Source organism: Hemiscyllium ocellatum, chromosome 6 (genome assembly GCF_020745735.1).
Source record: "Hemiscyllium ocellatum isolate sHemOce1 chromosome 6, sHemOce1.pat.X.cur, whole genome shotgun sequence".
Classification (NCBI taxonomy): domain Eukaryota; kingdom Metazoa; phylum Chordata; class Chondrichthyes; order Orectolobiformes; family Hemiscylliidae; genus Hemiscyllium; species Hemiscyllium ocellatum.
The window spans coordinates 98797971-98810630 of NC_083406.1; the positions used below are offsets into that span (position 1 = coordinate 98797971).

Sequence of the window (12660 nt, forward strand, 5' to 3'; positions counted from 1 at the left end):
TGGCAAGATGTCAGAGCTGCTGTGACGAGCACTGATTAGGGATAGCCAGCATGGCTTTCTATATGGGATCCAGGGGAGCTAACCAATTGGATACAAAATTGGCTTGAAGGTAGGAGACGGTGGGTGGTGGTAGGGATGTTCTTTGGACTGGAGGCCTGTGACTAGTGATATGCCACAAGGATCGTTGTTGGGTCGTTTGCTTTTTGTCATTTAAGATAAATGATTTGAATGTGAATATAGCAAATGTAGTTAGTAAGTTTGCAGATGAGACCAAAATAGGTGGTGCAGTGGACAATGACGAAAACTGTCTCCGGTTACAACAGGACCTTGATCAGATGGGCAAGTGGGCCAAGGAGTGGCAAGTGAAGTTTGAATGTAGGATGCTGTATTTTGGTAAGACAAATCAGGGCATAAGAGTAAATGGTAAGGCCCTTCAAAGAGTTGCCGAACAAGAGACCTGAGGGTGCTTAGATTAGCTTACTTACAGTGTGGAAACAGGCCCTTCGGCCCAACAAGTCCACGCCGACCCGCCGAAGCGCAACCCACCCATACCCTTACATTTACCCCTTACCTAACACTACGGGCAATTTAGCATGGCCAATTCATCTGACCCACACATCTTTGGACTGCGGGAGGAAACCAGAGCACCCGGAGGAAACCCACGCAGACACGGGGAGAACGTGCAAACTCCACACAGTCAGTCGCCTGAGTCGGGAATTGAACCCGGGTCTCAGGCGCTGTGAGACAGCAGTGCTAACCACTGTGCCACCGTGCCGCTCACAATGCCCACAGTGCCGCTGGTGCATATTTCCTTAAAAGTGGAGTTACAGGTAAACAATTATGACAAAGGCATTTGGCATCCTTGAGTATAGGAGTTGTGATCGAGTGTGAGATCTGGAAAAGCACAGCAGGTCAGGCGGCATCCGATGAGCAGGCGAATTGAGGTTTCAGGTATAAGCCCTTCATCAGAATTTTCTGTCTCTGTATAGGAGTTGGGATGCCATGTTGCAGCTGTACAAGACATTTTTGGAATACTGTGTACAATTCTGGTCCCCTTTTATGGGATGGATATTGTTAAACTTGAGAGGGTGCGAATATGATTTACAAGGAAGTTGCTGGGACTGGGTGCTTTGAGTTATAGGGAGAGACTGAATAGGCTGGAGCTTTTTTAACCTGGAGTGTTGGAGGCTAAGGGGTTACCTTAGAGGATTATAAAATCATAAGGGACATGGATAGAATGAATAACCAAGGTTTTTTTTCCCTAGAGTTGGGGAGCCCAAAATTAGATTACATAGGTTTAAGGTGAGAAGAGAAAGGTTTAAAAAAGACTTTTTCACGCAGAGGATGGTCTGTGTCTGAACCAAGCTGTCAGAGAAATTAATGGAGGCGAGTACAATTATAACATTTTGAAAGGTGTCATGACAGCTATATTGATGAAACATTTAGAGGAAAATGGGCTAAATATTGGCAAATGGAAGTAGGTCAGGTTAGGATGATTGGTCAGCACGGATGAGTTGGACCAAAGAGTCTCTTTCTTTCTGTATGACTCTCTGACTCCAGGTACAAAGTGAGTGAGTGCTAAGACAGTTAAGCAGAGGTTCCTGAGATGGACCCTTCTCCAATCCGAGATTGGTGGTTGTCCCTGTGCACAAATGACGTGGCAACAACATTATTATGAAAGGTGTCAGTGTGCTGTGAAGTTCAGTATTGAAGTGAAAAACTTTAAAAGTTCTTGCCTAATACCATCAAAAGTTGATTTGGGGGCAGATGTTCGCAGATAAAGGGATGGCTAGAAAATGCAAAGCCTTCAAAAGTGAGATAGCGAGAGTCCAGAGACAGTATATTCCTGTTAGGATGAATGGAAAGGCTATTTGGTGTAGAGAATGCTGGATGAGTCGCGAAATTGAGGTTTTGTTTAAGAAAAAGAAATAAGCACATGCCAGAAATAGATAGGAGAGATCGAGTGAATCCTTAGACAAGTATAATGGCAGTTGGAGTATACTTAAGAGGGAAATCAGGAGGGCAAAAAGAGGACATGAGATAGCTTTGGCAAATAGGCTTAAGGAGAATCCAAAGGGTTTTCATAAATACACTAAGGACAAAAGGGTAACTAGGGAGAGAATGGAGCCCCTCAAAGACAACAAGTAGCCTGTCTGTGGAGCCACAGGAGATGGGGGAGATTCTAAATGAGTATTTTGTATTAGTGTTTACTGTGGAGAAGGACTTGGAAGATATAGAACGTAGGGGAGTAGATGGTGATGTCTTGAAAGATGTCCATATCACAGAGGAGGAGGTGCTGGATGTTTTGAAATGCTTAAGTAGATGAACGACCAGGTATACCCTAGAACTCTGTGGGAAGCTAGTGAAGTAATTGCTAGGTCCCTTGCTGAGATATTTGTATCATCAATAGTCACAGATGAGATGCCGGAAAACTGGAGGTTGGCTAACGTAGTGCCACTATTTTAAGAACGGTAATAAGGAAAAGTCAGGGAACTATAGACTTGTGAGCCTGACATCGGTGGTGGGCAAATTGTTGGAGGGAGTACTGAGGGACAGGATTTACATACATTTGGAAAGACAAGGACTGATCAGGGATAGTCAGCATGGCATTGTATCTGGGAAACTATGTCTCATGACCTTGATTGAGTTTTTTGAAGAAGTAACAAAGAGGATTGATGAGCGTAGAGCAGTAGGCATGATCTATATAGACTTCAGTAAGGCGTTCGACAAGTTTCCTCTTGGGAGACTGGTTAGCAAGGTTAGATTACATGGAAGGAAAACTAGCCATTTGGATATAGAACTGGCTTGAAGGTAGAAGGCAGAGGGTGGTGGGAGAGGGTTGTTTTTCAGACTGGAGACCTGTGACCAGCGGTGTGCCACAAGGGTTGGTGTGGGTACTCTACTTTTTGTCATTTATATAAGTGATTTGGATGTGAACATAGGAGGTATAGTTAATAAGTTTGGAGATACCTCTAATTTTGGTGTTGTAGTGAACAGCGAAGAAGGTTCCCTCGGAATACAACGGGATCTTGGATCAATTGGGCCAATGGGCTGAGGAGTGGCTGATAAATACAAGGTGCTGCATTTTGGAAAAGCAAATCAGAGCAGGACTTATACACTTAATGGTAAAGTCTTAGGAAGTGTTGCTAAACAAGGAGACCTTGGAGACCAGGTTCATAGTTCCTTGAAAGTGGAGTCGCAGGTAGATAAGATAGTGAAGAGGGCATTTGATATGCTTTCCTTTATTAATTAGAGCATTTGAGTGTAGGAGTTGGGAGGTCATGTTGCGGCTGTACATTTTGGAATATTGCGTGCAGTTCTGGTTTCCTTCCTATCGGAAGGGTATTATGAAACTTGAAAAGGTTCAGAAAAGATTTATGAGGATGTTGCCAGAGTTGGAGGATTTGAGCTATCAGGAAATGCTGAATAGGCTGGGGCTGTATTTCCTGGAGAGTTGGAGGCTGAGGGGTGACCTTCTAGAGGTTTACAAAATCATAAGGGGCATAGATAAATAAATAGTCAAGGTCTTTACCTTGTACAGCCGCAACATGACCTCCCAATTCCTACACTCAAATGCTCTAATTAATAAAGGAAAGCATATCAAATGCCCTCTTCACTATCTTATCTACCTGCGACTCCACTTTCAAGGAACTATGAACGTGGTCTCCAAGGTCTCCTTGTTTAGCAACACTCCCTAGGACTTTACCATTAAGTGTATAAGTTCTGCTCTGATTTGCCTTTCCAAAATGCAGCATCTCACATGTCGCTAAATTAAGCTCCATCTGCCACTCCTCAGCACATTGTCACATCTGATCAAGGTCTCATCATACTCTGAGGTGACCTTCTTTGCTGTTCACTACACCTCCAACTTTGCTGTCATCTGCAAACTTACCAACCATATCTCCTACGTTCACATCTAAATCATTTATATAAATGACAAGCAGTGGACCCAGCATTGATCCTTGTGGCATACCATTGGTCACAGGCCTGCAATCTGACAAGCAACCCTCCACCACCACCATCTACCTTTGAGCCAGTTCTGTATCCAAATGGCTAGTTTTCCTGTATTCCATGAGATCTAACTTTACTACACAGTCTTCCATGAGGAACCTTGTCGAATGTCTCACTGAAGTCCACATAGATCATGTCCATCGCTCTGCCTGCTTCAAAAAACTCAATCAGGTTCATGTCTGTTTCTGTTCACACATTGTGCCTTAATCCTAGGCTGCTAACAGAGCCGAAGAACTTGCAAGATTCTTGGCTTCTGATTTTATAAATTATTAGTTCAAACCTTGCAAAACTAAAATAAATTCTGACCTAATAAAACTGTTCAGATCCTGGCGGTCAGTTAGTTCAGTTGGCTGGATAACAGATTTGTAATGCAGAGTAACGCCAATACTGCAGGTTCAACATCCTTAGCAGCTGAGATTACCATGCAGGTCCCACCTCTCAACCTTGCCTCTCATCTGGGTTGTGCTAACCTTCAGGTTAAACCACCACCAACCATTTCTTTCCAATGACCCTGTGGTCCTCTGGCACTGTGGCAACTTTACCTTTCTTTCTTTATTCAGATACTACAAGGTAAAATCAGTACTGTAAAATGAAAAAATAAATTAAGCATTTGCACAAAATCACTTTTTCAAGATATGTGATACCTCTCTTTTCTCATTGCCCTTGTTCGTGCTATGACTCTTGGTGAAAAGGGAAGTGATATACATAAATAACAAATAACTGAGACAAAAATCAGTCTTTGAAGGTGGAGTGGTGGAACATGTTGAATCTACCATATGGAATTTAATTGATCCTATTATCTTTTAGGGACTACCATGAAGTTTGTTAGCAGTAATGGAAGATTAATTCATCTCTAATTCCTATGGTTTAGCTGTCTTGATTTCAAGCTGGTAACATAATGTGGTGTAACTGCTATTGTTAAAAGAACTGAATAGATGTAAACTAGCAAGATGGGACTGCAAATCAGATTAAACATTGCATTGATAAGATTAAAGCATTTGTAAATTTGTTGTAAGTGGGCTGGTTGCTCAGAAAACCAGAAGTTAGCAAAGATGAGATTATTGACTCATTAGTTGTGAGGATTGGAAACAGAATACTAGCTATGTGTGATGATCAAAGAAATTCTTGAGGTTTGGCTTATTTAGTAAATGATCAATTGCTAAGCCTCCATCTTTGGCCAAACGAGAGCCAGTTATGAGGCTAGAACTGATTAGAACGTAAATGACTATACCTCCAATATGATAGCTAGCTAGCTCAAAATGGCCAGTTAGTTCTTTCAAAACCAGAGGGAGAGAACTGATCACTGCTACTGTTCCGACTCTCACACAAGCCCAGGTAACATTGCACAATAAATAATGTTTTTTGAATACTAAATAAACATGTTATGAGCAAATAATAGTGAGCCTTGACCAAAAAGGGGACAGCTACTTAGAAAATGCTTTATTTTAGTAGATTACAAATATTTGATTTTACTTTTTAAAAATTAATATACCCAATTTTTTTTCAATGCCTTCTGTCATTCTCCCAAAAAATATTATTTTTAATTGCCAACTCCAGATGCTGGCAGTTAAGTGCAGTAGCTGAAAAATGTGTTGCTGGAAAAGCGTAGCAGGTCAGGCCGCATCCAAGGAGCAGGAGAATCGACGTTTTGGGCATAAGCCCTTCTTCAGGAATGAGGAGGGTGTGCCAAGCAGGCTAAGGTAAAAGGTAGGGAGGAGGGACTTGGGGGAGGGGTGTTGGGAATGCGATAAGTGGAAGGAGGTTAAGGTGAGGATGATAGGCCGGAGAGGCAGTGGGGGCGGAGAGGTCGGGAAGAAGATTGCTGGTCAAGAAGGCGGTGCTGAGTCCGAGGGTTGGGACTGAGATAAGGTGGGGGGAGGGGAAATGAGGAAGCTGGAGAAATTTGTATTCATCCCTTTTGGTTGGAGGGTTCCTAGGCAGAAGATGAGGCGCTCTTCCTCCAGGGGTCGTGTTGCCATGGTCTGGCGATGGAGGAGGCCAAGGGCCTGCATGTCCTTGGCGGAGTGGGAGGGGGAGTTAAAATGTTCAGCCACGGCGATTGGGTTGGTTGGTGCGGGTGTCCCAGAGGTGTTCTCTGAAATGTTCCGCAAGTAGGCGGCCTGTCTCCCCAATGTAGAGGAGGCCACATCGGGTGCAGTGGATGCAGTAAATGATGTGTGTGGAGGTGCAGGTGAATTTATGACGGATATGGAAGGATCCCTTGGGGCCTTGGAGGGAAGTGAGGGGGGAGGTGTGGGCCCAAGTTTTGCATTTCTTGCGGTTGCAGGGGAAGGTGCCGGGAGTGGAGTTGGGGTGGTGGGGGGGGTGTGGACCTGACAAGGGAGTCACGGAGGGAGTGGCCTTTCCAAAACACTGATAGGGGAGGGGAGGGGAAGGAAATATATCCTTGGTGGTGGGGTCTGTTTGGAGGTGGCGGAAATGACTAAGGATGATATGATATATCTGGAGGTTGGTGGGGTGGTAGGTGAGAACCAGTGGGGTTCTGTCTTGGTGGCGATTGGAGGGGCGGGGTTCAAAGGCGGAGGAGCAGGAAGTGGAGGGGATGTGGTGGAGAGCATCGTCAACCACGTCTGAGGGGAAATTGCTGTCTTTGAAGAAGGAGGCCATTTGGGTTGTTCGGTATTGGAATTGGTCCTCCTGGGAGCAGATGCGGCGGAGGTGAAGGATTTTGGAATACAGGATGGTGTTTTTACAGGGGGCAGGATGGGAGGAGGTGTAATCTAGGTAGTTGTGCGAGTCGGTTTATAGTGAATATCCGTGTTGAGTCGGTCACCTGAGATAGAAATGGAGAGGTCTAGGAAGTGGAGGGAGGAGTCTGAGATGGCCCAGGTAAATTTGAGGTCGGGGTGGAAGGTGTTAGTAAAGTGAATGAACTGTTCAACCTCCTTGTGGGACCACGAGGTAGCGCCAATACAGTCATCGCCATAGCGGAGGAAAAGATGGGGGGTGGTGCCAATGTAGCTGCAGAAGATGGACTGTTCCACATTTCCGACGAAGAGGCAGGCGTAGCTGGGGCCCATGCAGGTGCCTATGTCTACTCCTTTGGTTTGGAGGAAGTGGGAGGATTGGGAAGAGAAGTTGTTCAGAGTGAGGACCAGATCAGTCGGTCGAAGGAGGGTGGCAGTGGAAGGGTACTAGTTGGGTCGGCGGGAAAGGAAGAAGCGGAGGGCTTTGAGGCCTTCATGATGGGGGATGGAGGTGTATAGGGACTGGATGTCCATGGTGAAGATAAAGCGTTGGGGGCCAGGGAAGCGAAAATCATGGAGGAGGTGGAGGGCATGCGTGGTGTCCTGAACGTACGTGGGGAGTTCTTGGACTAAGGGGGACAGGACTGTGTGGAGGTATGCAGAGGTGAGTTTGGTGGGGCAGGAGCAGGCTAAGACAATGGGTCGGCTGGGGCAGTCAGGTTTGTGGATTTTGGGCAGGAGGTAGAAACGGGCGGTGCGGGGTTGTGGGACGATGAGGTTAGAGCCGGTGGATGGGAGATCCTTTGAGGTGATGAGCTTATGGATGGTCTGGGAGATGATGGTTTGGTGGTGGGAGGTGGGGTCATGGTCAAGGGGGCAGTAGGAGGAGGTGTCCGCGAACTGGCATTTAGCCTCAGCAATGTAAAGACCGGTGCGCCAAACTACCACCACACCTTCCTTGTCTGCCGGTTTGATAGTGAGGTTGGGGTTGGAGTGGAGGGCTGTACGTTGCGAGGGTAAGAGGGGTGGACAAGTTGAGGCAGTTAATGTCACGGTGGCAGTTGGCTATGAAGAGATCGAGGGCGGGTTGCAAGAGGCCACTACGGGGTGTCCAGGTGGATGAGGTGTGTTGGAGGCAGGAGAAGGGGTCGTCAGAGGATGAGCAAGAATCCTGGTTGAAGAAGTAGGCGCGGAAACGAAAGCGGCAGAAGAATTGTTCGATGTCTCGCCACATGTTGAACTCGTTAATCCGGGAGCGTAGGGGGATGAAGGCTTCTGCTGAGGACTGATCTTTCCCCCTCAGAGAGGGGGAGGTCTGGAAGGATGGTGAAAATATGGCAGGCTGGGAGCTAGGACCTGCCGTGGGGGCGGAGATCCACGCAGGGGCAGAGAAGCATGCGGCGTGGTCATTGTGCAGGTGAGTGACATCACTGGGGGTGGAAGTGGATGTGGCGACAGCAACTCCAGGGGCGGAAGTGGCTGCAGCGATGGCAGAAACGGTGTTGTTCCTGGTGGCTGTGGACCCTGTGGAGGCTGCGAATATGTCGGCGATGGTCTTCCTGGCGATCGTGGAGGCGGTTGTCTGGGCAGCGATCGCGGAGGCTGCGTGGTCGGTGGGGATGGAAGTGACGTCATGGTTCGCAGCAGTTGCTGCAGTGGCCGCGTGGTAAATGGCTTCCTCATTTCCCCTCCCCCCACCTTATCTCAGTCCCAACCCTCGGACTCAGCACCGCCTTCTTGACCTGCAATCATCTTCCCGACCTCTCTGCTCCCACTGTCTCTCCGGCCTATCACCCTCACCTTAACCTCTTTCCACCTATTGCATTCCCACCCTTCCACTCCTCCCTACCTTTTATCTTAGCCTGCTTGGCACACCTTCCTCATTCCTGAAGAATGGCTTATGCCCGAAACATTGATTCTCCTGCTCCTTGGATGTTGCCTGACCTGCTGCGCTTTTCCAGCAACACATTTTTCAGCTCTGATCTCCAGCATCTGCAGTCCTCACTTTCTCCTAGTTAAGTGCAGTACTGAGGAAGAGCTCCACTATTAAAGCTGTAATCTTGCAGTTGAGACATTAAATCGAGGTCCTTATCTGTCTTTTCAGGTGGATGTAAAAGACACTGGCATTATTCAAAGAGCAGTTTTCTCCGGTTTACAGATCAATTTTTGCATTGCAACCAACACCTTAAACAAACAGCTTGGTTGTTTATCTGATTGTCTGTTATGTTTGAATTGTTCGAATTGGCTTTTTCTACGTTACAACAATGTCTGTACTTCTGAAGGACCTCACTATCTATTAACTCTTTGGAATATCCTGAGGTTATTAAAATTGCAATGTAACTGCAAGTCTTTTTTCTGATGGTGTAGCAAGTGGTGAAGAGAGCAGATGATATGTTGGTCATCATAGAGAGAGAATTCAAATACAGGAACAGGGATGTCTTGGTGTACATTTACAAGGCATTGGTGAGACCATACTTGGAATATTGTGTGCGGTTTTGGTTGTCTTGTTGGAGGAAGGGTATTCTAGTTACAGAGGGAATGTAACAAAGATTTACCAGACTGATTCTTGGGGTGGAATGACTGTGTATGGAAAGAGACTGGTTTGGTTAGGGCTATATTGAAATTTATAAGAATGAAAGGGAATCTTCTAGAAACCTTAAACACTTTATAAGGGTAGACAAGTTAAACTCAGGAAGCATGTCCCTGATGCCTGGGAAGTCTAGAACTAGGGTCACAGTCTAGGGATATGGGATCAGCCATTTAGGGCTCAGATGAGAAATTTCTTCACTCAGTGGGGAGCCTATGGAATTCTGAGCTACAGAAAGCAGTTGAGACCAAAACATTGGAAGTTTTCAAGAAGATGTTAGATATAGTTCGTAAGACTAAAGAGATCAAAGGGTATGGGGTAAAGTAGGAATGAGGTACTGAGTCGGATGACTGGCTTTGATCATGTTGAATGGTAGGGCAAACTTGAACGGCTGAATGGCCTATTCCTGTTCCTATTTTCCCATTGCCAATTTTTGCGGTAGGACTCATTTTCAAAACTGTAGGGCTGTGTTTTATCCCCTTCTACCAGTATGTTTGAAAGTAAAAGACTTGTGAGAAAAATAACACGTCTTCTCACCACAACCGAACTAACCACCCAACTTGCTGAATTTATTTGGTAAACATTGGAGGCATTTGGCAGTCGGCTCATCTTTGGACTTGCAAGGCCTTTTAAATAGCCAATGAATGGCCACTTCGGGGCTTCATCTGACTGGCACTACTGTTTTACTCATAGGCAAAGCTGGTGATGAGTCTTGTGCCCATCAGAGGTTCCCCAAGATAAAACTATCCATCCCCGCACCCATCTGTTTCCATTCCAGCTCCCAACAGCCTCACAAATGTGGTGACCCTGGTGAAATCTTTCTGACTTACCTTTCTGTGTGGTTCAAATAATAATCTCCAATTTGGGACAGTCTGTAGTCTCAGCAGTGGTAGTAACTACCTGATGTTGCTAGAACTACAGAACTGTTGGCCGTCCTGGCTGTGAAAGGTGGAAATCCCACCTCTAGCCTATTATCAGAAAATTGGCCATTAAGTGACAGCAGAGCAGCCATTCGTCCTCTGGGCATGCATCCCGCTGTCATTTTAGTCAGTGGGCAGGACCACATGGCACCCTGTAAAACTTGATCCTTTAATTAGCAGGAAATTGGCTTTAAAGGACCATTTTCTTAAACTTATTAAATGACTGCTATGCAAAGAGTGATGTGATCTCTTTAGTGTTAGTTTTTGTCATCCACAGAAGGCCAATAGAGCATCTTTCTGAGTGACTGCTAGCAACAATGTAGAAACAAGGAGCAATAGTAGGTAATTTGGCTGTTTGAGCCTCCTCAGCCATCGAATCACATCATGGCCAATCCTTTGTCTCAGTGCCGAATTCCCACCTTCCCCACATGCTCCTTGATATTTGTAAAATGTTGAAATTTATCTCTCTTTCATGAATATATTCAGTGGTTTGGGCTCCACAGCCATCTGTAATCGAGAATTTCACAGGTTCACCACCTTTGATTGAAGAAATGTTTCCTCATCTCAGTCCTAAATGGTCCACCATGTATCCTGAGTCTGTACCCCTGGTTCTAGACCCTCTAACTAGGGACAATATCCTCCCTGCATCTCGTCTCCCAGCCCTGTTCGAAATTTAAAAATTTCAATTAGATCCTCTGTTGTCCTTCTAAACTTCAGTGAATACAGACCCACTGGAACCAATCTCTCCCCATAGGACAATTCTGCCATCCCTGATATCAGCCTAGTGAACATTTGCTGTACTCCCTCTCTAGTAAGCATATCCTTTTTAAGTAAGGAGACCAGAACTGCACACAGTACACTAGTTGTAGTCTCACCGATGCCCTATATAATTTCAATAAGACATCTCTACTTCTGAACTCAAATCCCCTTACCATGAAGGTCATTATACCATATGCCTTCATAATTGCTTGCTGCACCTGACTGTCTACTTTCATTGACTGGTGTATAAGGACATCAGATTCCTTTGTACATCCAGACTTCCCAATATATATATCATTTAATAATACATTTCCTTTCTGTTTTTCACATCAAAGTATATAACTTTACATTTTGCCACATCGTACTGCATCACACACGTGTTTGCCCACTTAATTTATCTAGAACATCTTGAAATGTCATTGCTTCCTCCGCAATTCTCATTCCTGCCCACTTTAGTCTTATCAACAAACTTGGAAATGCTGCATTTGGTTCCCTCATCAAGGTAACTTAGGCATATTGTGAATAGCTGGGGCTCAAGCACAGATTCTTGTGGTACCCTACTATTCATTCCTACCACTTGGAAAAAAGACTCATTTATTCCCACTCCCTGTTCCCTGTCTGTCAACCAATTATTGATCCATTCTAACATACTAACCTCTATCCCATGTGCTTAATGTTGCCCACAAAACTCTTACTTGGGACCTTATCAAAACCCTTCATTAAATGCAAATACACCACATCCACTAGTTCTCCCTTATCATGTCTACTTATGGTATTCAGTTGCAATACCATAATATTTTATATTTAATATTACAATTGCATAAGTGGTGTTATATTTGAAATATGTTCCAAGCAAGTTTACTTTTTAGAATAATTGTACTTGTTACCATGAGGTCCAGAATTGGCTAGCATTTCATATTAACTTATAATTTATTTTCGTTTTTAGGGTTACAGCAAGCATATTCCTAAAGTTGAGGTGGTTGTCAGATTTGCATTTCAGACTTCGATCACCGTGTTGTCTATTGCATGTCCCTGTTCCCTGGGATTGGCTACTCCTACAGCTGTGATGGTGGGTACAGGGATTGGTGCCCAAAATGGCATTCTGATCAAGGGAGGTGAACCACTTGAGTTGGCACACAAGGTTAGTGGCGATGAAGAGATTTAGTAAGGAAAGCTGCATCATAACAAGTAACATGTTTATCAATACGATCTGATCGCAATGGTTACAGTGGATTAGAATATTGCCAACAGCCAATCCAAAGATCATTCATTGTATTGAAGGGTTTGGGGGTGGGGAGGGTGGTAATGTTCTGGGCAATAGACAAAGAGAAACAGAGTAAGATTAATTGGACAGCTTTTTTACAGAGTTAGCACCGCCTTTTCTGTATCACTGTAGGTTTCTACATTATTTTTAATTACATTTTCTTTCTCTAGCAAAGTAAAAGCAATTATATGTTTTCTAAAAGTAAATAGATGAGGGTAGCCCTTTTCTAATAATCTCTTAAATTTGCCTTGACCCATATAAATTATCAGTTATTGGAGGCAGTAAGCTCTGGAAGCTCTGTGTACTTGCAGCAAATTACACCAGAATGTTATCAGTAAAACTGACTTATTTTTCTTTTTGGTAGCACTGAGGTTTTTACTTAACACCAACCTCTTAACCATCTTAGCTTGC

The 12660-nt window shown here is 44.7% G+C and overlaps 1 protein-coding gene across 1 annotated transcript in view; it reads left to right on the forward strand.

Moving 5' to 3' along the window:
- LOC132816504 (copper-transporting ATPase 2-like) overlaps nucleotides 1–12660 on the forward strand; it is a 105914-nt gene that overhangs the window by 71977 nt on the left and 21277 nt on the right. Inside the window, exon 13 of the mRNA XM_060826178.1 lies at nucleotides 11932–12126. Within this exon, the coding sequence (XP_060682161.1) occupies nucleotides 11932–12126 (195 nt within the window). The remainder of the gene's footprint in view (nucleotides 1–11931; nucleotides 12127–12660) is intronic.